At 46.4% G+C, this 24,213-nt stretch overlaps 2 protein-coding genes across 8 annotated transcripts in view; one reads left to right on the forward strand and one right to left on the reverse strand.

Annotated features, from left to right (window-relative positions):
- The first annotated feature begins 106 nt into the window (after positions 1-106).
- Positions 107-19,553, forward strand: CYB5D2 (cytochrome b5 domain containing 2). 4 transcript variants are annotated; one of them, XR_012913033.1, is made up of 5 exons: positions 303-692; positions 6,117-6,257; positions 10,989-11,175; positions 13,875-14,628; positions 18,185-19,553. XR_012913033.1 is itself a non-coding variant. In XM_075994232.1 (4 exons), the coding sequence occupies exons 2-4, from the start codon at positions 6,203-6,205 to the stop codon at positions 14,089-14,091; spliced, it is 459 nt and encodes a 152-aa protein (XP_075850347.1). In that variant the 5' UTR covers positions 107-279; positions 6,117-6,202; the 3' UTR covers positions 14,092-14,774. The 4 variants fall into 4 exon arrangements, 2 of the variants coding, with proteins under 2 accessions (XP_075850347.1, XP_075850346.1); XR_012913034.1 differs by having other exon boundaries at positions 18,298-19,553; XM_075994232.1 differs by lacking the exons at positions 303-692; positions 18,185-19,553 and adding an exon at positions 107-279 and having other exon boundaries at positions 13,875-14,774.
- Positions 19,534-24,213, reverse strand: part of ANKFY1 (ankyrin repeat and FYVE domain containing 1) — a 92,281-nt gene continuing 87,601 nt past the window's right edge. For all 4 annotated transcript variants that reach the window (XM_020280924.2, XM_012779192.3, XM_075994228.1 and 1 more), the window contains one exon: positions 19,534-23,565. In XM_020280924.2, coding sequence (XP_020136513.2) covers positions 23,433-23,565 — 133 coding nt within the window. In that variant the 3' untranslated portion in view covers positions 19,534-23,432. The remainder of the gene's footprint in view (positions 23,566-24,213) is intronic.

The raw sequence follows: 24,213 nt of genomic DNA on the forward strand, positions 1-24,213 counted from the left end.
GGCTGCGGCTTCCGGCTTCCTGGCCGTCAAGTGAGTACTGTTGTCGGAAAGGTGCCGTCAAGTGGCCTCTCCCAGCTCACGACAGCTAGGAGAGGACCGCGGCAGCAAAGGGAGGCACTCTGCTTTCCGAGAGGGCACGTCTATCGTGACCTCTACGTCACCCTGCAGCCTCCATTATCGCCATCTTTGTTGGGGGCAGACGACCTACAAGCCAAGAGGGTCTGCGCTGCTGCTCCACGCTCTCGGCATCTCCTCGCGTTCACAAGCTGTGCTGAAAAAGTAAGAGAAAGAGTCGGAGTCAGAGAGTCAGCTTTTCGCCAGAGAGAGAGAGAGAAAGAAAGATAGAGAGCCGGAGACGCTGGTGACGTCACGGTCGGCGTCTCCCCCATCTTAGTTGTGGACAGAGAAGCGGCAACTTCGGAAGTGTGGCGGCGCCGTCTAAATGCTGGGGCCGGGCGGCCGCGGGCTCTTGCTGGGGCTGGCCGTAGCGGCAGCAGCGGTGATGGTAGCACGGCTGATGGGCTGGTGGGGTCCCCGCGCTGGCTTTCGCCTTTTCGTACCGGAGGAGCTGGCCCGCTACCGCGGCGGCCCTGGAGACCCGGGCCTCTACTTGGCGCTGCTCGGCCGCGTCTACGATGTGTCCTCCGGCCGGAGGCACTACGAGCCTGGGGCCCACTATAGCGGCTTCGCAGGTATCAGCGAGGCTGCGCTCGCCTTTTCCTCCGCTGGCGCGGGCCGGTAACCACCTGTGCGTCGTTTATTCATTCATTCATCCATTCATGTGTTCTCCCCCTACCCCGCACTCATCGGGCCAGCGGGACGGTAGGACTCAGCTGCACGGTCCTTCTGTTCTCCCTGGCTCGGGCGGGACCATGGCCAACTGTTATCTACCTCTACCCTCCCAGCCATTCCCCACAGCTCTGCGTAACCTACTGTTAGGGTGGAAAACGTAGTAGGTGCTCACTCAGATTAAGATATATAAAAGTAAAATTTATTTTATCTTCCTAAAGGAAAGACAGTGGGGGAGCAGGGAAAAGAGCAGGGATTTTGCTGATTTTAAGGGGAAAGAAGAGGGGGAAATGTTATGGCTGTCAGTTGATAACAAAAGCGGCAGCAGGATGTCAAAGTCCAAGACTTGATTTCCTGCATTTCTTGGAGAAAAGATTATCACAGGAGATGTGACTCTGTCCTCGAGATATGGTTGAGTCCTTGAGCTCGTTCTCCTGCTGTTTACTCAGTAGCTCTGTAAAAGCAGATTCTCAAAAAAACAATTTTGAAAGAGAGATTTACATCTCTTTTTCTGTCCATTCAGCCGTTTTCAGCAGTTGTGCAAAACAGAACTCTTGCGGGGTACTTGTTAGAGAATTTACAGGATTGATCTTTAACTGTTACTGAAGAAATTGTGGGATTAGGTATTTTCCTGTTATTTTTGCAAGGCCACCCCTTTCACTAACTTGGAGAAACCTGTCTTCTACCTGTTAGTTACCCATTACCCACCATCACAAGCCTGGGACACCAGACTCCTGTGGGTTTCTCAGCGCACAGAAATGAATGATACCCTGGCCCTGCCCTCACAGTTACCCCGCTAATTCCAACCATCCCTTCATTATGCCCCAATCTGAAGTAACCTTTCTTTTCCCTCTCTACCCCAAGTTACCCCTAAAATATAGTACATTTGGTTTGAGTTGTTCTTGTTTCTAGTACAGATGTACCTACCTTTCTGAAAAAAGATGAGGTTAGAGCACAGGAAAGGAGACCAGTCACCTTTCCCGTCCTTCAGTACTTAGAGCAAAGCTGTGCATATATTAGGCCTCGAAGAACATTTATTAAATTAAGCTTGTTCTGCTGTCCCCATTTTACAGCTGAGGGTATTGAAGAATGTGATTTGCCTAAAGCCCTCGTAACTAAGTACTGGCAGGACATGGACCAGGACCACCACCCTAGTACTTTTAGAGTTGTTGCCTTGCTAGCCCCAGAGAATGACCACCTCCCAGATATATAAAAAGTAAAAAAAAAAAAAAAAAAATACAGGGCAAGCTTGAGGCCAGTGACTAGGCTGATATTAAATATACATTTTCTTCCACTTGTCATTTTCTTTGGGAAATTGGGAAGCTGCCTCTGGCACTTCAATCCAAGTCACTTCCCTTTCTCCAGGGAGAAATTCAGAAACAGAAGCATTCACAGAAAAGGAGTTAAGTCCAGTTGGTCTTGCCAAGCTCCTGAAATAGTCCAGCAAGGGCAAGGACTTTACCAGGGCTAAACTGTGAGTTAGAAATGGAGCTGGGACTGAAAACAAGGACTTTCGTACTTGCCAGTTGAGGGCACTTTTTGGTGCACTCTCCTGCCACATGCTGATGCAGCTGTCACACATGTTTACACAAGTGTGGACATAATGCCTTCCATTTCTGGGGTGGTTTATCTTTTGCAATGTGCTCTACTGCAGTGAGCATCTATTGACCACTACCATGTGTCCTACCTTGTGTCGGGTGCTAGGGAATCAGAGATGTCTATAACATACACCCCATGACCCACACAGACTAGTAGGGAAGTAGATGTGTTCCTTTACTCATTAATTCAATCAGTAGTTTTATTTTTTATTGAGATATGATTCACATAATATAAAATCTGTCCTTTTATACAATTCAGTGGCTTTTAATACCGTCAGAAATTTGTGGAAACATCACCACTGTCTAGTTCCAGAACATTTTCATCACCCCAAAAAGAAACTCCAGATCACTTCTGATTCCTTCCTCCCTCTAATCCCTGGCAACCACTAGTTTCAATTTCTATAGATTTGCCTATTCTGGGCATTTTGTATAAATAGAATCATACGTGTGGCCTTTTGTGTCTGGCTTCTTATCACTTAACATAATGTTTTCAAGGTTTATCCATGGTGTATCAACATGTATCAATATTTTATTCCTTTTTATGGCCGAATAATACTCCATTATGTAGATACACCATATTTTATCTTTTTATGGGTTGGTGGACTCTGGGTTTTTTCCCACTTTTTGCCCATTATAAATAATGCTGCTATGAATATCTGTGTATATGTTTTTGAGTGAATATGTTTTCAGTTCTCTTGGGTATATACCTAGGAGTGGAATTCCTGGGCCATATAGTAACATGTTTAACTTTTTGGGAAACTGCCAAATTGTTTGTTTGTTCTTTCTTTCTTTCTTTTTTTAGAGACAAGGTCTCTGTTGCGTAGGATGGAGTGCAATGGTGTGATCATAGCTAACAGTAGCCTTAAACTTCTGGGCTCAAGCAATCCTCCTGCCTTGGTCTCCCAAAGTGCTGAGACTACAGGAATGGGTCACCAAGCCCAGCCTGCCAAATTGTTTTCTAAAGTTGTACGTTCCCGCCAGTAATGTATTAGAGTTCCAATTTCTCCGCATCCTTACCAAAATTTATTAATGTGTTTGAAGTGATACAGATTGAATATCCCTAATCTGAAATTTTGAAGTCCAAAATGTTCCAAAATCTGAATCTTTTTAAGTGCCAACATGATGCTCAAAGGAAATGCTTATTGAAGCATTTTGGATTTTCAGATCAGGGATGCTCAACTGGTACATATGGTCTACTGCAAATAGTCCAAAATCCTAAACACTTCTGTTCCCAGACGTTTCAGATAAGGGATGTTCAACTTGTCTCTCATTGTGGTTTTGATTGTTTGTATTTCTCTAATGCCTAATGATGTTGAGCATCTTTTCATGTGCTTGTTGACCATTTGTATGTCTTCTTTGGAGAAATGTCTGTTAAATCCTTTGCCTTTTTTTTTTTTGGAAGCAGAGTCTTGCTCTGTTACCCTGGGTAGAGTGCAGTGGCATCATTGTAGCTCACTGCAACCTCAAACTCCTAGGCTCAAGTGATCCTCTTGCCTCAGCCTCCCAAGTAGCTGGTACTACTGGCATGTGCCACGATGTCTAGCTAGCCTGGCTAATTTTTCTATTTTTAGTAGAGGCGGGTTCTTACTCTTGCTCAGGCTGGTCTTGAACAACTAAGTTCAAGCAATCCTTCTGTCTCGACCTCCCATAGTGCTAGGATTATAGGCATGAACCCAGCCCTTTGTCCATTGTTTAACTTGGTTGTCTTTTTGTTGTTGAGTTGTAAGAGTTCCTTATATATTCTGAATACTGGACCTTTATCAGATATTTGATTTGCACATATTTTCTCCCATTCTGTTGGTTATCTTTCCACTTTCTTGATTGGTCCTTTTGATGTCCAAAAGTTTTTAATTTTGATCAAGCCCAGTTTATCCATTTTTCATTTGTTTGTTTGTGCTTTTGGTGCCCTAAGAAACCATTGCCGGCTGGGCGCAGTGGCTCACGCCTGTAATCCTAGCACTCTGGGAGGCCGAGGTGGGCAGATTGATCGAGGTCAGGAGTTTGAAACTAGCCTCAGCAAGACCCTGTCTCTACTATAAATAGAAAGAAATTAATTGGCCAACTAATATATATATATATAGAAAAAATTAGCCGGGCATGGTGGCGCATGCCTGTAGTCCCAGCTACTCGGGAGGCAAAGGCAGCAGGATTGCTTGAGCCCAGGAGTTTGAGGTTGCTGTGAGCTTGGCTGACGCCACAGCACTTACTCTAGCCTGGGCAACAAAGCAAGACTCTGTCTCAAAAAAAAAAAGAAAAGAAAAAGAAACCATTGCCCAACCCAAGGTCATGGAGATTCATATCTGTGTTTTCATTTAAGCATTTTATAGTTTCAGCTGATACATTCAGGTCATTGATCTATTTAGAGTTAATTTTTGTGTATGGTGTGAGGTAGGGGTCCAATTCAGCTATTCAGTTGTCCCAGCACCTTTGTTGGAAAAGATTTTTCTTGCCATCATTGAATTGTCTTGGCATTCTTGTTGAAAAATCAATTGGCTGGAATAAACTGGCTGTAAATGTATCAATTTCATTCAGCCAATATTTATTGGGAATTTACTAAAAGATCAGGCACTGTACCAGACACTGGGGAATCAATAGTAAATGATTGTAGCAAGAGTAAATGGTGTGTTGTCCTCTCTGATAAAACTTACTAGTAGACATTCAATAGATATTACACAAACAAATTAGTTAGTTTTGTGACAAGTGTTAAGAGGAAAAAGTACTGGTATTACCAGAGGCCCTTGGGGAGAAGGAGAGAGAGGAAGGCAGCGCAGTGAACAATGAAGAAAGTGGCAAGGGAAGTTTGGTGGCAGCTGGTGCAGGGCACTGAATAACATGTTAAGGAATTCTAACATTATCATAAGGCAAAGGGAAGCCACTGAGAACTTTTTGGCAGGGAAATGACATGATCAATTTGTGTTTAAAATGCCAGTTAAGTGGTGTATGGAGAATAGATTAGTGGGGCAAGAATGAATTTGGGAAGATGTACTAGGGTAGATCTGTGGTAGTTCAGATGAGAGATGATGGCAGCCTGGGCTTGCTTAGTGGTAGGTGGAGACAGGCAGACTGATAGAAGAACTATTTAGGAAGGAAAGATAGGACTTGGAAACTAATTGGATGTGAGGTGTGAAGGAAGTGGCAAGAACTGCAGTTCTGGATTGAGCAACTGGCTGACATTTATTGAGATAGGGAATAGTAGAGTAGAAGCAAGTTTCTTGGGGATGGGGGTGCTAATGACCATTGTTAGTTCAGGGTGGACATTTTGAACTCATGGTGTGTGTAAGACATCTAAGTGATGTGGAATAGATAGTTGGATATGTAGGTCTGATGCTCAGGAGAAGTCTGAGCTAAAGATACAGATTTTGCTGTCTTTGGCATGTAGGTGGGATTTGAAACCACGGGAGTGGGGAAGATTGTCAGGTGAGAGGGTGTGGATGGTCAGTAATTGACCCCTTAGGCTAGTAGACCATGAGGAGCTGGAGAATTAGGAGGAAAACCAGGAGCGTAGTGTCATAGAAGCCAAAGGAAGTGTGTTAACTATTGCAGAAAGTAAATGAAAGAATGTGACAACTGCCTAGGTCCAGGAGTTTCTGCCACCAAGGAGGAAGGATCACGTATCCCTGGGGATGAGGAGTAGTGGTTGTTAGGAGATTTTTCTCAGAAAACAGATTCTTGAGTTGATACAATGTCGGTGATTTACAATATAATCTAGTGGAAACTTCTCTCCTGCAGGCCGAGATGCATCCAGAGCGTTTGTGACCGGGGACTACTCTGAAGCAGGCCTTGTGGATGATGTATCTGACTTGTCATTCTCTGAGATGCTGACACTTCACAACTGGCTTTCGTTCTATGAGAAGAATTATGTATTTGTTGGTAGGTAGTCCACAGGTCGTTTCCATAGATTTCATTTTGTTGTCTTGCAATTTTTTTTAAAGGGCCGGAATTCTTTAGGGATTCAGCTTAAGGTTAAAATCTGAAAAATAACTCTGGTTGTTAGTGTAACAGTGAGCCCCAGAAGGAGATGAATAGGGCACCTGTGTACCTCACTCTTAATCTTGGGAGAGGATTGCTAAGCCACTTGCTTTGGCCTTAGTTGTACCAAAGCCACTGGTTGCCTACCCATCCTTGATCAACCAGCTCCAGGAGGGCAGCTTCACTGTCTCACCGTGTTCCAGGCATCTGGCATCAGCCCAGAAGGCTTAAAACTTAAGTTTGTGTGCTATTTTGAAAAATCCCCTTTTATTTTGTCTTCTAAGGAGACAAACATCCTGAGTGAACAGTGTCCCAGGTGGTAGTTACACTAATCACACATTTGTTAAAGCCACTGTGTAGGGTACAAGGGCCTGCTACGTGTGATACTTGAGGGACTCGCCTCTTAAATGGGAAAACAGTGTCCTAAAGCATTATTAAAGACACTAGGGCTGGGCGCAGTGGCTCATGCCCATAATCCTAGCACTCTGGGAGGCTGAGGCAGGAGGACTGCTTGAGGTCAGGAGTTCAAGGTCAGCCTGAGCAAGAGCAAGAGCAAGACCCCTTCTCTACAAAAATAGAAAATATTAGCTGGGCAACTAAAATTATTTTTAAAAAATTAGCCAGGCATGGTGGTGCATGCCTATAGTCCCAGCTACCCAGGGGCTGAGGCAGGAGGATCATTGAGCCCAGAGTTTGAGGTTGCTGTGAATTAGGCTGACACCACAGCACTCTAGCCTGGGCAACAGAGTGAGACTATTGTCTCAAAAAAAAAAAAAGACACTAAACACTAGATTGCTTTGCAAGCACTGAAAACTGGGATGGTGGGCCCTTTTTTCCATCTCTCTGTAGCCCTCGCCTCTCACTGCAGCCCCACTTGGACGTGGCTAACTTCCTGGGGAACGCCATGTCATTCACCATTGGAACAGGTCTGAATTAGAATTCTTTTTTTCCCCTGTCTCCAATGCCTATGAGTGTCTGCTTCTGTCATTACTGCTTGGGTTACCTTTTCTGAGAACCTCAGCATTTTTACTAACACCTCTGCTTCCTCCACCCCACTGTTGGCCTTTATCATTCCAACCTGCAACACGCCTTTCTTTGTTTCCCTCAGTCTGCCCCAGATCATTCCTGAGACTACAACTGTGTCTGCCATCAAGACACTGACCTCTGCCCATCTGGGCTACAGAGGGCCAGGTTCTTCCTTTTCCCCACAAGATTGTCAAACCAAGGTTGAAATATTACTGGGTTAATAAAGAAAAGAAAACCCAACACAAAAGCAAAAGAATGGAGTCCTGTGAGTGGGCAAAGAATGTCAGACCAAACAGTTCCTACTGAGATCTGGGGAGCAAACTGGAAGTATTCCTGATGTGTTTGGTGAGACAAATGAACTTGTCTCATTTGAACAGTGGGTAATGTGTTGAGGATGGGGTGGACTTATGGTTGGAAATGCCTTAGAAGGATTTTAGTTAAAATCAGGATCTATTTGAATATCTGCTATTGTTGAGTTAGGGTTCTACTCATGGGGACCAGGGATGAATTGAGTACAGTTCCTGCCCTCTGTTGGCTCATTCTGTGCAATAGGGACTGTGTTACGCTCTTTTAGGTCACCAGAAACCCCCAGAACATGTCAGGGGGTGAAGGTTTATTGTCAGGGTGCACACCAAAGTAAGGACAGGAAGCCTTCTTGGCAGCCACATGGCCAGGCCTCAAGGGAAGACGAGATGGCTTTGTTGTTATGTGGTTACAGAATTGGCTGTAACCACAGCACAACCAGTCAATGATGACCTTATGACACAGCTTCTAGAACTCTTTCGCTGTTGCCTCTACTACGACTGTCCTCTCTTTGGGTCTCGTGTCTAAAACTCACTAAGAGAGACTTATACAGAGCCCTGCTATAGCAGAAAATTCTGTGCCAGGCCAGCCTGTCTACTGCAGGCCTGTGACTAGGACCCTGATCCCTTCCTTTATCCATCTAACAAGTATTTACAATGAGTGCTCTGTGCTAAGCTGTTTTGAACACTGGGGCTCACAGTGGAGAGAGACATGTTATAAACAAGAAAACAGATCAGACAACTCTAGACAGGGCTGTGACGAAAACTGTGGCATGACGCATGCTTGGGGGAGTGTGGCAGCTTAGGGCAGATGGTCAGGTGAAGCTTCTTGGAGGAGATGACAGTTAAGACCTGGCAGGTGAGAAGGAGGTAGCCGTACTGAGACCTGAGAAAGAGTATTCCAGGCAAAGGGAAGAGTAGTGCCTAAGGTGGGGAGCAGCGAGGCATGGTCAAGAACTGGAAAGGAAACCAATGTGCGGGAGCCTGTAGTGAATGAGGGAGGAAGTGGCTTGACAAGGGGTTTAAGAGCAAACAGAAGCCGGGCGCGGTGGCTCACGCCTGTAATCCTAGCACTCTGGGAAGCCGAGGCGGGCGGATTGCTCGAGGTCAGGAGTTCGAAACCAGCCTGAGCAAGAGTGTGACCCCCGTCTCTACTATAAAAATAGAAAGAAATTAATTGGCCAGCTAATATATATAGAAAAACTTAGCCAAGCTAGGTGGCACATGCCTATAGTCCCAGCTACTTGGGAGGCTGAGGCAGCAGGATTGTTTGAGCCCAGGAGTTTGAGGTTGCTGTGAGCTAGGCTGACGCATGGCACTCACTGTAGCCTGGGCAACAAAGCGAGACTCTGTCTCAAAAAAAAAAAAAAAAAAAAAAGAGCAAACAGAAATCAAGTGGTTATAGGGCCTTAGAGGCGTTGATGATAAATTTTCATTTTATCCGTATACTTTAGGAAGCCATTGGAGGGTTTTAAATCAGGCATGGAAGTGACAAGATGCAATTCATGTCTTTAAAAGATCACCACAGCTGCTTTGTGGAGAAAGAACTGCAAGAAGGCGTGAGCTGAAGCAGAGAAGCCAGGTGGGAGGCTGTTGTAGTCCACAGTTCGGATTGGGGTGGTAGCCGTGGACATGGAGAGGATGAACAGAATCAAGATCTTTCTTAGAGGTAGGGCTGATGAGATTTGCTATGGGTCAGACATGAATGAAGGGAGGTGTACACATGGATGTGGAGGAGTCAGAGAGCTCCCAGACTCCCAATCTAGATAACAGAGGCCAGAGGTGACGTAGATTTGGGAAAGTTTGGGAGGGAGCTGGACTTAAGAGCATGAACTGAATCTTGGACACACTGAATGTCTTCGGGATGACAGAGTTTGGGCCCACATGGCTGGGGGCAGGTATACACTGCTACCTCCTACTTGGTCAAACCTCCCAGAAAAGCTTTCTGCAGTTTCTCTTGCCCTGTGACAGGTGCTGCGTGTGAAGGCTATTTGTACCTCAGGACTTGGATACATTAGGTCCCTGCACCTAAGAACTGATCCCTTTTGGTTCTGGCCTACAGGCTGATGGACCACGTGCCGGCTGCTGTCATAGTTTAGAATTTTAAAAATTCTGACAGGAATTTTTTTTTCCTATTTTTTTTTTTTAAGAGATGGGGTCTCGCTCTTGCTCAGGCTGGTTTCGAACTCCTGACCTCAAGCAGTCCGCCCGCCTTGGCCTCCCAGAGTGCTAAGATTATAGGCATGAGCCACCGCACACGGCCTCTGACAGGCATTTTAAAGGAAAAGCAGTTTCCATACACTTGTGTCCACTGAATGACTGAGCCAGGAGAGAGCATGGGCTTGGAGCCAGATAACTTACAAGCTTAATAGACTTCCCTAAGTTGTTTACCCTCCTAACCTCTCTCTTATGAATATAGGAACAATGATGTTTCTCTCATAGGTTGTTACAAGGATTAAAAAATAATGGTGGCCAGGTGCGGTGGCTCACGCCTGTAATCCTAGCACTCTGGGAGGCCGAGGTGGGAGGATCGTTCAAGGTCAGCAGTTTGAAACCAGCCTGAGCAAGAGTGAGACTCCATTTTTACCAAAAATAGAAAGAAATTAATTGGCCAACTAAAAATATATAGAAAAAGTTAGCCGGGCATGGTGGCACATGCCTGTAATCCCAGCTACTCAGGAGGCTGAGGCAGGAGGATCACTTGAGCTTAGGAGCTTGAAGTTGCTGTGAGCTAGGCTGATGCCATGGCACTCTAGCCTGAGCATCAGAGTGAGACTCCATCTCAAAAAAAAAAAAATAATAATAATAATGATAAAGTGCTAGCATGGTGCCTGACACTGAGCTCAATAAATGACTTATTTATAGTTATATAAGACAGAATAATTTGATGTTAGGAAGAATTAAGCCATAAACATGTTAGCCAATAAGCCATTCATTCATCATACATTTATTAAATACCTATTGTGTGCCCCAAGCACTGTGCAACATTGATAAATGATTCACACGTGGCTCTACTCTCAGGGAACCTCTGTCTGGAAGTTTGCATACTGGAGGACTCTTAAGCTAGAACAGGGATAGCAGCTACTGCCTGGGGTCTTGTAAGATGTTGAGAGAAGTTTGGATCGAAGGTACCGAAAGTCCCTTCAATATGAATTCTTAGTAAATGAACACCAGCAGACTAGTGTAGGGCCCTGAAGCCAGAAACCATGGAACTTGAGCTTTACTACAACTGCTTAAGAAGCTAAGCATCTGTTCATGCCTCACTCCCACTGTCTCTCTGACATCCATGTTCCTGTCACCACAGGGCAGGTGATAGGAAGGTTCTATGGAAAGGATGGACTGCCTACCCCAGAACTGAAGCAGGTAGAAGCCACGATCACCAAAGGCTTGGAGGCAAACAAACAGGAACTGAAGGAGAAGCAGAAGTTTCCACCGTGCAATGCTGAGTGGAGTGCAACCAGGGGCAGCCGGTTCTGGTGCTCCCAAGAGAGGTAAACAGGCTTCCCTTCTGCTCCTTCCCTCCTCTGTCCCAAATCAAACTTGCAGCTCATCATGTCTGCATTATTCAGTGAATCCAAGAATTGATTGTTAACCTAGAGGAACTTTTTCAGAAATACTCTGTGATAGATAATGATTCTGAACTTGGACTGCGTGTTCAATCTTCTGGGGCATTTTAAAAATTAGTGATGGTGGAACCTCTAGAAAAGTGAATGAGAATTAATAAGGTTGAGTCCTGGGCATCTTTTTTTTTTTCCCTCTCCCTCAAATTCCCCAGAGACCCTGCTGAGGAAACCCTGGCCTGGGAACGAGAAGGCACAAGTCCCATTTCTTGCTTGCTTTGGCCTGTTCAGCCATCCGTGGCCTCAGTTTCCTGTTTCTCAGCACAAACCATCCCTGCCTATGGGGGAAGGGTACATACAGTGATGCTGCCCCAGTGGGCTGTCTTAAAAACCCCGCAGATTCAAAGTAATTCCAGGCAGGTAAGGCTTATGGAAAAGTCTTTTCCTTGAAGAATGAAGTGAGGTGAGCCAGATTAGAAACGGTGCCATGGGGATTATTCCAGGTTGGTTTGGGAGGCTGGAGACTATTTTCCTGCTTCAATCATCAGACCAGCCCAGACTCAAATTTCAGCCTGAGTCCCTCGAACCCCCTTTAGCTCTGGTAAGGGGAAGAAGGAAGCCAGAAACTAGACAAACCTCCCAGTACTGGGCAAACCTCTCACCCTCCAGGGCCTCAAGGTGAGAGCTCAGCTCTCACTGAGGAGAGACAGGGAAATCTCCACTGTCGCTAAGAGGAGAAGGGCCGTGTCTCTAAGTGCTGTATAGACCCATCCTTTTCCACAGGGAGAGGCTGACCCCGATGCTCTCCTTGAGGCTCATTTATTGTGGATGAGAGCAAACAGTCAAAACCACCAGCTTTCTCCAGGCCCAGCTACCGTGTCTCTCACACATTTCTTCTGCCTTAATTCAGGGGAGAAGGGCAAAAATAGCAGGAAGAAAAGCCCCTTCTTTCCTGGCCATCAGTTTTGAAGAGACACAGCTTCTCCAGTGTCATTGTGTCTCAAAGAGGGCTTGTCAGCCAGGTGTGGTGGCTCATGCCTGTAATCCTAACACTCTGGAAGGCTGAGGCAGGCAGATCATTTGAACTCAGGAGTTCAAAACCAGCCTGAGCAAGAGCGAAACCCCGTCTCTACTAAAAATAGAAAGAAATTAGCTGGACAACTAAAAATATATAGAAAAAATTAGCCAGGCATGGTGGTGCATGCTTGTAATCCCAGCTACTCAGGAGGCTGAGCCAGGAGGATCACTTGAGCCCAGGAGTTTGAGGTTGCTGTGAGCTATGCTGATGCCACGGCACTCTAGCCTGAGCAACAGAGCGAGACTCTGTCTCAAAAATAAAAAATAGAAAGAGGCCCGTCTACCTTATGGGGAGGAGCTGGGACATGGGTGAACCTACCTGGGACACAAGCATGCATGCAGGTGGCCCTAGGCCTGGTGCTCTGTAGGAGGCTACTAGGAGCCTGTGTGCACGCAGATGCTTAACTTGGCGCCCTTGGCCAGCCTGCCGCCCTCACAGCCCTCCACTCTGATGGGCCCTTCTTGCTTTCATGACTGAGTTGTTGCTCTGTCCTCCCCACAAAGCCTTTTCACACCCACCCCCAATGAGCTTAGGGGCCCTATCCCTCTGCCTCAGCCCAGTCTCTTGTTTTCTATGTGTGTGTGTATCTATCTCCCATTAGACAGGAGCAATGAGCTTTAAAGGCAGGGACTAGGGCTGGAGTAGGATCACTCATAATGGGATGGATGGTGGGATGGAAGAGAGAGGCATTGTGGTGCCTTATCCTTGGTCAGCTAGAAGTGGGATGGTTTCTAACTGGGTGGCAGTTTCTCTGACGGCAGGTGTGATCCTGGTCCTAGTCACTGGAACCTATACAAAGCATCGATTCTAAGAGCCTCATTCTCCTTTTGCAATGCCTGTGAGTCCATGAGAGACTGAACTCAGTATCCTAGAATGAGTTAGGTCCCTCCTGTAGCATAGGAGGTTGCTCAGGCTTTGTTGGGCCAGAGCTGAATCCTGCCTCTCTGAAGCCTGGTGACATCAAGGACTGGACCTGTGTAGGGGACAGGACAGCTTGCAACTACACCCTGTGCCCTGGACCTCCCAGAGAAGACCCAGCTGGCCAAGGCCCGATGGGCTCTAAGTGGTTAGTTACCTCAATTGCCCTGTTCCCCTCAAGTGCCTCAGACCCTAAGATCAAGACACGCCCTGTGCTAGGATGTCATGGGGAAGGGAGAAGGGACAGGGACTCAGACTCAGACACCGCCTCGGATAAGCTCACAGGCCAGTGGGGGAAACCCTTCAAAACCATTAGCACAATGCAGGGAAGTGGTGCTGCTTCTGGAAAGGGACAGGGCAGGGGTCCAGGAGCACAGTGAAGGTAACCACGGACTCTTCCCTTGGGCTGAAGGTGGTGGTGCTGGTGCCGTTGGGGGAAGGTGGAGGAAGGCAGGACAGAACACGAAAGCTCGGGGGCTGCACACTGCAGACAGCTGCCATGGGAAAATACCAAGCTAGGAAGAGGAATGCTTATACTTTTTGTAAGGCCTGGCTCACTACTTCCTCCTCTCCCCTTCCGGGTGAGACTCATGAGCTCACGCTTTTAAGAAGTCCTCTTTCCTTCTATCCTTAGTGGAGGTGTGAGCAGAGACTGGATTGGTGTCCCCAGGAAGCTGTATAAGCCAGGTGCCAAGGAGCCCCACTGCGTGTGTGTGAGAACAACTGGCCCCCCTAGTGACCACATGCCGGACAGCCCCCCGCACAGAAATCGTGGAGACTTGGACCACCCCAGCTTGGGGGAATACACAGGCTGCCCACCTCTAGCCATCACCTGCTCCTTCCCACTCTAAGCTGGCACCCTACGTGTTGATAACACACAAAAAGGCCTGCCTAGAACTCGAGTAGGCCCTAGGATGGCTCCTGGCATGAAACAGGAGGGTCTAGAAGGACTCCGGCCATGCTCTGCAAATATGGCTCACACCCCCTCACCATGGGCTCGCCGTGCTGGTGACTGAGGGAGAGCTTGCAACCTGCCCAGTACTGGTCAGCCTGTTTTCACCACTATTGTCCCGTATCTACTTGCCGTTTTCCTTCAGAGCCCTCAGAAGGAAGACGGGCACAGCTATGGCCAACTCAAAATAACTGGAGAAACAAAGAAAAAGTCTCTGAGCTCCAGCAGCTGCCTTCCCATGGACCGGATCAGCTGCCGGCGTGGGCCCTGCCCGTAACTCCAACCCCATCAGGGCATCTGGAGCACGAGCAGAAAGGTGCTGCATCGTTCCCTCACGACTCTTAGCAGAAACAAGCGGACACATCCCCACATTAGCAGCCTCAATATAACTGTTCTGGAGCTAAACTTGTGACCCCTGACTTTTATGACCTTTCTGGTAAGTAAGGCCTCTGCCCTAAGGCAAACTTGAAATTACAACCAAAAGGCTCACTGAGTTGATTCCAGGTGGGCCAGTACAACGAGATATGATCATAAATCAGGATAGGCTCATCCTGGAAATGAAAAGCTTTTGCTTATATGGGTGCAACAAATCCACGTGGCTCAGCAAAGCAACAATTTAAAGCAAAGACTATGCAAATGCTTTATCCTGCAAAAAAAAAAAATAAATAAAGCAAAGACTTTTCTTTAAACCCTAAAATCAGATGTGTGTTTTCAAATGGAGAAGTCTGCATTTTGAGCAAAGGTAGTTTCGTAGCTCTAGGAGGTGCCTGGTTAGCATAACATCAAGGTTTTTTTTAAAACAGGTCTTGCTGTTCCCCAGGCTGGTCTTGAACCCCTGGGCTGAAGGGATCCTCAGGTGTGAGCCACCGTACCCTGCTCATTACCTCTTGACTTCTTAACTTGTTAAGAGATGGCAGGAAGGAGAGTTCCCACTTCGCAGACTGAAGCGAAGACTGGTGGGACGACAGGGTCTTGGCTTCTCATCTGAGCCTTCACCTCAACTCCCTTTCCCACTCTCCTCAACACCTATTCTGAACATTCGCTACCCTTCCCCCTTTCTTTCTCATCATTAATCTCACTATAGAGCTTTCCAGATTTACTGACTGGAAAATGGAGGCTGCCTCCCCTTCACTGGCGGACTCCAGGCTCCCTGCCCTGTGACCACAGCTGTCCCTGACTCCCAGGCTCTGGCTGGCAACTTCTTTTGCCACACCAGGATCCTCCTCACCTGCCCCTCCCGTACCTTTAACCCCTCCCTGCCTGCTGGCTCTTTCCCCAAAGTGTGTGCTAAGCAGCTCACTTCTCGTGCATCATAAGTAAAACACTCTCCCTCAACCCCCGCTGTCTGTAACAACCGTATCCACTTCCTATCCCAGCCAAGCTTTCTGAAAAATCGGCTTAGACTCCCTGGCTGGGGTTTCGGCCCCGTTCACTGTGCAGCAGACAGCTGCCTCCCCTCCTCGACAGCAGGGTGGATTCTGTGTTGGCAGCTCCCACAGCCACACTCAGTTCTTATCTACCTTATTGTCTCCGTGGCGCTTGACACTGCCAACCATGATGTCCTTCGTGAAACCTCCACTAGGCCTTGTTCGGCTCCCCCTTTTATCCTTCTGGCCATTCCTTCTCAGTCTCCTTGAAAGCCCCCTTGCCGCCGTGAACCCCTTCCCATAATGCTCTTCTCCAAATTCAGCTCCCACTTCAGCTGCCACACCTGTGTCTCTACTGCCAGCTGCTTTCCAGAGCACTTCTATAGGCGCACCGCACGCTCTCCATTTTTGGCATCCAATCTTCATCTTCCCTCCTGTATTTCTTCTAGTTCTCCAAGTGAATGGCATGACCATCTACACTCAATGCACCAAGTGAGAATCCCAGCGATCATCCACAACCCCTTTCTGTTCTCCCAGCCCATCTCCTTAATTTTACCTCCTTAATTCTCTCCTCTCCATTCCCTCTCGTCTGTTCCTAGCACTCTGGTGCTAGGAACCAGAGTTTAGGCTCATTTCTCACTTGGGTCACTACAGGAGTCTAACTGCAGCCCCTCCAGTCCATCCCCACACTGCTGTAAGTCACCTTTCTTGACCAGGGCATTTCCCATTTAAACCTCCCCAGTGGCTCCCCGTATCTTATACGTTGGACCAGGTGCCAACTCTTCAACTACTTGGCACAGGCTGTTCTTTGGTCCGTCACCCCCACATGCACCCTCCTCTCCAGCCCTTTCTCACTACAGGGTCTTGACACAAGCTGTTTCTTCTCCCTGGAATGACACCTCTTCCTCCACTCAATTAGTCCTTCTCTTATTTCTTCAATATTCATCAATCAGTCCTCTCTTGGGAGCCTTACACTTTCCCTAGGTTCCTGTAGCTCTGTGCTCACTCCTAAAAGAACTTACATCCCAGTGGCTTCAAGCATGAATTCCCCATCAGCCTCTCCCAGTGGACCTCAGACTCTGAGGACAGAGATTCATATCCACAGTGTCCAGCGTGTGGTAAGTGCAGTTAGCTCTTAGTTTTGGAGAGGAGACAACTGAGGCCCATAGAACTTAACCACTTCGATATCGCGCTCACCGGCCGCGAAACCTTGCCCACAGCCGGCACTCATAGTCCGCACGAGAGTTCGTGCTGTGCATCAACGACAAATCCGTTTTGCTCTTGTGTGATGAGGAAAGCTTGAAAGCACTGAAAGCTTGTTTTACTTTACAGGCAGCTTTACTTGTAATGTAAATCAGAATAGGTAACATATACATGTATGTTTTCATTGCATTATTTTTAAATGTTTACAATTTTATTTTGATAAATGAAAAATTAGAAAAGTCATATCACGGCTGTCAGCTAAAGTTGCTGTGTGTTTATCTGCAGCTATCAACTATAGTCAATGCTGGGCTGTGCACGTTCATCTCTGGCTATCGACTACAGTCTACGTTCGTACCGAAGTGGTTAAAGTCACAGAGCAATGGAGCCGAGCCTAGAACTTGAGGTTCTTGACTCCCAATTCAGTGCTATTTTCACTCCTCTGTATTTACATGTCTCTGCCCTCCCTGGAGCAGGGACAGACAGAAAGGAGAGCTGAAATTAGGATCTTGTTTTGAGTTCCAGACAGCTCTTGAGCTCAGTTTCTGAGGCTTCTTTCTGTTAATCAGAAATAGCCCTCAGCTGCAGGCTAACTGGAGACTAGTCGTTGCCACTGCTCTGGCCCTCCTCTAGGAGCAAAATATTCAACAAATAACTTCTATGTGCCAAGCATCATGTTGGGGTGGGGAATGGGTAGTGAGGCTCCTGATCTCCAGGGGCTTACAGTAAGTACGGTGGAGGAAGCCCCTGGTTAGGGCACCCAGAGGCCCATTCTTGGGGTAGCAATGCAGGGATAGTATGAGGGCCAGGTCCAGTGATGTTCAGACCCTTCCTAAAACCAAAAAGGAACAAAACAAGACACACTCAGTCATTTCAGCCAGGTGTGGGCTCTGGTCATGCGTAGATCTCTGATTGATGCCAAGACCTCTGACCCTTTGTTCCAAAAGGATCTCAGCTGCCTCGGGAGCCTGAGCCTTGCTCAGTAAGAATTCATTTCCTCCTCAATGCTGGCCACCTACCTTTTGGTAAAGAGCGTCCCTCATGTCAGGGCAAAGGATTCATTCAGCAAGAATAGATTGTCAGTGTAATGGTCCAAAGGGCTCAGCCATGAGAACCTGGTAATTGCTGAAGAAATGCCTCTCCGTTCCCTCTCCAGGAGAGGTGGCCCTGGGCAAAAGTGTGGAGGAGCAGGGCAGCTCTGCCTGATAGAGGCCGCGAAAGTTCAGCACAGGCTAAGCATGAGGTTAGACTTGCTGGCAAAGGGAAATGGAGAAGAAAATGCAAGGTGCTTTGTTCTCATTTAATCTCTATGCTAACCGTGAGAAGTTCCCACTTTATGGCCCAGAAAAGGGGCATAAATGTCCCCTCACCTCTTCAAATAGTTACAGCACCCGTCATGTGACAGAGCTGAGTTTTCTTACCCAGGTCTGATCTCCCTGCCACACCAGCGAGCTCGGTGTTAAAGCACAGGCTGGGCAGCTGCCCTCCAGCATATTGAAGGAAATCTCAACACCTGCCTTTTAATTCTGGGATTCCAGTTTTCTAGAAACACAGACTAGTGAAGATCCTGGGGATGGTTTGGTCACAGCTCAGCCACAACATAACTGCACCACGAAGAGAGCTTTACCAGACTGCTGCCTGGTCTTGTGCGTGCTTTGCTCTGGAGCAAAGCTGTGCTCTGGAAGCTGGCCCGGGGGCAGGTTGCGACTGCCTGCTCAGAAGTCTGCAGGTGCTCCTCAGAGGACGACGACCCTGGGCAGAACCCCACCCTTCGGAGCACGTTCTAATGACTCTTCCAAGTGGGTGGCAGACATTGCTGCCATCAGCCCTCATCAGAGGGGCCCTGGGTGTGCACACCAGAATCTGGGTGCTTGGGTGAGAGGAAGGACATGTTACTGACTACTGATTACCTTCCTCCAGGCAACCCTGTGAGCTAGGAAGGACAATGTCACCCCTACTGTATAGATAGGGGAGACTAAGGCATAGAATTATGAAACTTGCCCAGTAGTAACAGCCAATGAAAAAGCAGAACAAAAACCCAGCGCTCTTCCCTGGCTGGTTAAAAACGTGAAAGTTAATGTAAGCCTGGTTACTGTTTGTGCTACACATAGCATGACCAGTGCCAGATTGGTTAACACTGCTCGCCTCAAGGGTGGCTACTGGGATTACTTGGAATTGTTGTGGAACCTCTTAACAGTACCCATTGACTATGAGAGAAAAGCCACCAGAGAATAAACAAAATGGAAGCCAGGTAAAGAAAGAGAGAATGTTATTTCAAGGAAGTGTGAGGGCCAAGTGAGCTGCTAGATTTGTATGATTTGTACAGGGACTTTATGGATCATTGGATTTTAATTTGTAAGACCCTAAACTTTCTCTAGTATTACGTAAAGCCCACAGTGCCAGTCCTCTCTTCATACTTCTGCCAGCAGGAAGCTCACGAGGGATCCTCTTGAGTTGCTCCTGAAAAATGGAGTCGGGAAGGGAATTCCAGGCTCCTCTGGAGAACTTGAGTGGGGCCAGGTGACTGAGCTGGTGCATCTGTGATCACACATGTTGCCAAGAGCACAGTAAGTTCAAGTAGCTACTCAGTTTGCCTAAAATAGCCCACTTTTTGACTGCTGTCAACAGTGTATTTCTGAAAAATGTTGGAATTCAAACTTTCCTAGAGGGTAGGCTGGAAACGAAATTTATTCACATGTCAGGAGTTTTTTAACTTGTTTTTAATGCTTATTGGTACCTCTGCATTAGAAGTAACTACAAATGTCTTATTAAAGTTTCCACTTTAAATGCACAATTTTACTTCATTTTATTATAAGGAACTGTTACAGAAAATGCAAATATCAGTATTTGAAAAATACATTCCATTACACGGACTCCAAAGAAACAATGCTGATAAGCGCCATGGTCCTTTATGATGCCATCAAACCCACACTGAGCACCACCCCAGTGGTTTGGAAGCCAAGGTGATCAACCCAAATGTGTGCCTGCAGTTTCTGCCCAGCTACTGCCCTTCCCTTGGTAACACAGAGGAATGTCCTGGTAACAGCCAACTCACACATCTGCCAAAAAAGGGCAAGTCGTTAAGTTGAGCAGTCCCAACTCAAGACTCCCTAGCTGCAAAAAACCAATGTCACCAGTTGTAGCAGGTTAATATATTATTTATGCCACACAAAAAAGGAACTGTACAGGTAATGATCTTCCAAAGAAAGTCTTTAAGGCATCTATAACTTCTGGGAATTTTAAGTGTTTAGTTGATGTCAGACTGTTAGCTCTTCACTAAGTTACTTCCATTAAGTGAGAATGTGACTTCCAAATCCCTTTGGCAAGTTGTTTCCCCTCCACCTCCTCCTCTCCCGGCTGGGAGTGAGAAGCTTTGGTGTTTCAGGTAGTTCTTCAGGGACTTGTCCTGAGGGAAGCAAGTGTGTCTGTCATGAAAGCATTACATTTACTTGTTCATGCTACTGTCACTTGGGAAGTTAGTTTGCCTTTCAGGTCTAAGCATTACATAGTTCAGAAGTGTTCTTTTTCTCTGGATAAAGGAAACTTAGATGAAGTTCAAGGCTCTCCCCTCTCCCAAGACTTTCCCTCCCCTCCATGCCTATAGACAAGATTAGTGTCGCAATGGTTCGATGCAACAGGTTGGGGCATCAATTGGGAAGAGTGGTAACACCACATGCACACTGAGCTCCACGCAGGGGCCCATTCAGGGAGAAGACTGAAGAAGCTGAACAGGGTGGTCAGAAATGACTCAGGGCTCTGAGGTAGAGGACTAAAGGTCACGTGGACCCCACTCCTTGGAGAGAATGTGGCAGGTGAACTGAGCAATCTAATCCAGCCTCAACTAAATTTGTAATTAGGGTTGACAGTGCACAGGCACAGAACTCCAAATGGAACACATGTTCTAATACGTCATTCAGACACCTCTAAAGAGACAACTGAAAGTTAAAAAGTCCTAAGTGTAGGCACTTAAGTTTGTGGGAAATTTCTGTGTTAGAGGATCATAGCAAATTAGTTTAAGTCATTCAATTTATAATATATATAACACATGGTTTGTACCTTTATCTTAAAAGCAAAAAAGAAGACTGTTGAGAATACACTGTATGATACATCTGGTGATGACAGGCAGTTAAAAAGCTAATTCAGCATAACAAGGTTGACTGATACAGCAAATTAGGTTTCAGTAAAGTTTATTCTTCCTGCTCTACTCATTCACAATTGGCAACTTTCTGAATGAATAAAATTAAATTTTTCCTATTAGTACTTAAACTATAGATTAAAATTTAACAAGAACTGCTAGGCAGTTTTGTATTCAAGTCTTGACAGCATGGAGAGCACAAAAGGGACTCAGAGCATGCCTCGCCCTGGCCAGGGCAGTGTGTGTTAGAGTCCTACTAGGGCAGCTACCACTCGAAGAACCTGTTGAGTGTGGCCCAGTGAACATTAGCGTGGTCAGGGAGATTTCCCAAGATTGGAAAGATGATTCTTCTATATCTACATGAATGCACCCTGAAGATAATGTAGAACTAAAAACCTGCACCCCCAATCCACGGCTGGTCAGTACCACTGTTATCCCTGGACTCTGTGAAGAAATAGAAGCTTGAATCAACATATTTTAAACATGATCTTAAGATTTAAGAGCAATTACAGGTAAGACTGTGATTAAAATTGGTATGGTAGGCAAGGGCAGAACAATCAGCCTCGTCCCTGATTGAATTCCCATCCTCCCCTCTCAGCTATGAATGTTAAAAGAACAAGTATCGATGTATTGACCACCTCAATTCATATCTGAACCATGATTATCTTACTTTCTAATTAAAGAATCAAGCTACCTTACTAAGCCCTGCTTCCTTGTGGCCCTTTTCAGGCAATAGAAAATGGACACTGACCACATGCCTCACATGGTCAAATGTTTGCCAAGACTCGTTGGATTTTTCTATAAAAATTCTATATGAAATATGTCACAGACTAGGGGACAGGGGAACTCTTCTAATTAAGTTTTTCTTTTAAACATTGTGCACAAGCTCATATTAACGTAGAAGCATATATATCTTATAAATCACAGAAGTATTAAAAAAAAAAAGTAGCACTCCGGTTTATCAGCTCATGTTACACACATATGTAGGCAGTAGAATGTATAAATCTACAGCAACAGAGAGGACTTACCACTATCCAAAAAATAAAACAAACAAACAAAAAAACAGAATGTTGCAAAAAAATATTTAGTCCCTTTTACACATATATCCATACTTCATTAATGCAAAAAATGTAGTGGTTATTAAAATGTTTGGAAAAATCAGTATGTTATGATTGAGATTGTTAATCTCTGAGTATAACTGTGTAACACATATTGTTCATCTCAGAGTTGTTTTTTAAAAAGCAGTGGTAAAAGTTTCTCTTTAAATGTGCATTTTTAAAAAACTGGCCAAACCTTCAAAAAGAAAAGAAGTTTAACACCTCAAGGTTAACGTGTACTAGCAGCGACTAAGGCCCCGTGACTTCTGGAGGCCTCATTCAGCACGCAGGCCAGAGCCTTCCAGGATGGGGCTGCACTCACTTGGCCAGGGCCTTTGGCTATTGGCCCCTATGGAGTAGGGCAAGCTACACAGAAATGGGGCCAATGGCACTCACAGCGTGACGAGGAAAAGGTTTCAGCACAAAGGTTGCTGTCAAGGAGATAGGACCTCCTGAGGCTGGAGATGCCCGGGGGCTGTTATCAGATGGCCTGCATGACTCGTTGCTCTAAAAGACACTGTAGTTTTTCCTTTAAGATTAGTGTGAGCTGAGGTCCAGTCATAGCTGATCATTAGAATCACTGATGCAAGGATGTGTTAGGGTATTTTTGAATATGGACTTTTAAATTGGAATCACCAATAATGCAGCTATATAAAAAGTGCAGCACAATAAAAGTGCATTTTCCCCACCACTCTCTAGTGGCAGAGTGACTGAGGACTCCACAGACAGGACGCAGCAAGACGAGAGAATGAGACGGCTGCTAGGAGGTGTCAAGCTGCCAAACTGCACTCCTGACACCTCAGTAGCATGAACACTGGTAAAGCTTTCAGTTGTTAAGGCCACGATTTTTCAGCTCTCATCTTTGAACCCTGTTTAGAAAGATTTCACCTTTTTAAAAGGGGTAGCTCACTAAAAACACAGCTTAGCCTAAAAAAAAAGACTTCAGGGCAAGAGGACCCTATTATCTTTATGAAAAAGCTGTGCGGAAAAGCACACAGCCACTTCCCCTAGAGTAAAGCCAGCTCTCGGTAAGCAGCCAGCTTCCTACTCTGTGAGGCTCTGCTTCGTAAGTCAGCCCAGGCAGGAAGACTTCACAAATGCTCTGAGATGGACACTAAACTACTGAAAGGGAAAATGGTTCTCAAAGTGTCCTTGTATGTTGTTAGCAGAATGGGGTCTAATTCCTAATCACATTTACCACTTCGGCTAAATGGCCTGTTCCAATTAGGGAGACACCTAGTGAAATCGATCACAGTCTGACACACACAATCATATGGAATCATTTGAAATGGGATCTATCACATCATGGTCCTTAATTGTTCCAGTCTATTGCTGCAGGAAGACGACCGCCAGCTCCTGCTCTGGTGGGGGCAGGCTGGTGAGCAGAGCAGCTGCTGGGGAGGTGCCTGGGGATGTGGCCTGGACCCTCCTTGGGGGCTCACTAAGAGACCCCACCCAGAGTCAGTACATCAAAGCAAATGTTGCAAACTCGCACAGGCTTGTTCAGATCAAACTTTATAATAGGAATCTCCTTGGTCGAGCATTTATGGCAAAGAAGACGTCCGCAGTGACGACTGTGAAAGCAAAGAAAGGAACGATGAGAGGAATACTAAAGAGCAGGTGGCTTCCTGGCATCTGAGTACAGCCACAATAGTGCCCTGGGCCGGCAAGGCCAGCCTGTGACTAGTACTCTATGGTCAACTCTGCCACCACCTGCCAACCAAGTTACAATAATTCATGTATAGCTTTTAGTCCATTAAAACAAAATTCTAGCCAATAATTAAAGTGATACTGAAGAAGGCCTTTTCTTTTTAAAAGGTCCAGAGCAGCTCAGCACTAGCAAAGGAACTGTCTTGCTTTAATGGGAACAGCTCCTTGGATCTCGGCAGAGCAGCCTGTCCTCAGGCACACTGAGGACAGTAACTCATCTTAGCTTTGCTGGAAGCTGGAGACCCAGGGAAGATGACACAAGGCCTAACAGGCTGCCTCGGAGCTGTGCGCCCTCGGCTTCCACCAGGAGAGCCACCAGTCCGTGTGCTTCTTGCATATCTATTCCTCAGTAGGACCCTTGGGTCTGCTCAGTCCTGTCATTTCACCCCTCCATTTGGTCAAGGTTTGCCCAGAAGACTGCAGGGCCCTGGCAGGCTCATGGCTTATCGTAGAAAAGGGGAGAAGCAATAACACGAGCAGAAGTCCCCTGACTCCTCTGGCAAGTGCTGATG

Source organism: Microcebus murinus, chromosome 18 (assembly GCF_040939455.1).
Source record: "Microcebus murinus isolate Inina chromosome 18, M.murinus_Inina_mat1.0, whole genome shotgun sequence".
Lineage (NCBI taxonomy): Eukaryota > Metazoa > Chordata > Mammalia > Primates > Cheirogaleidae > Microcebus > Microcebus murinus.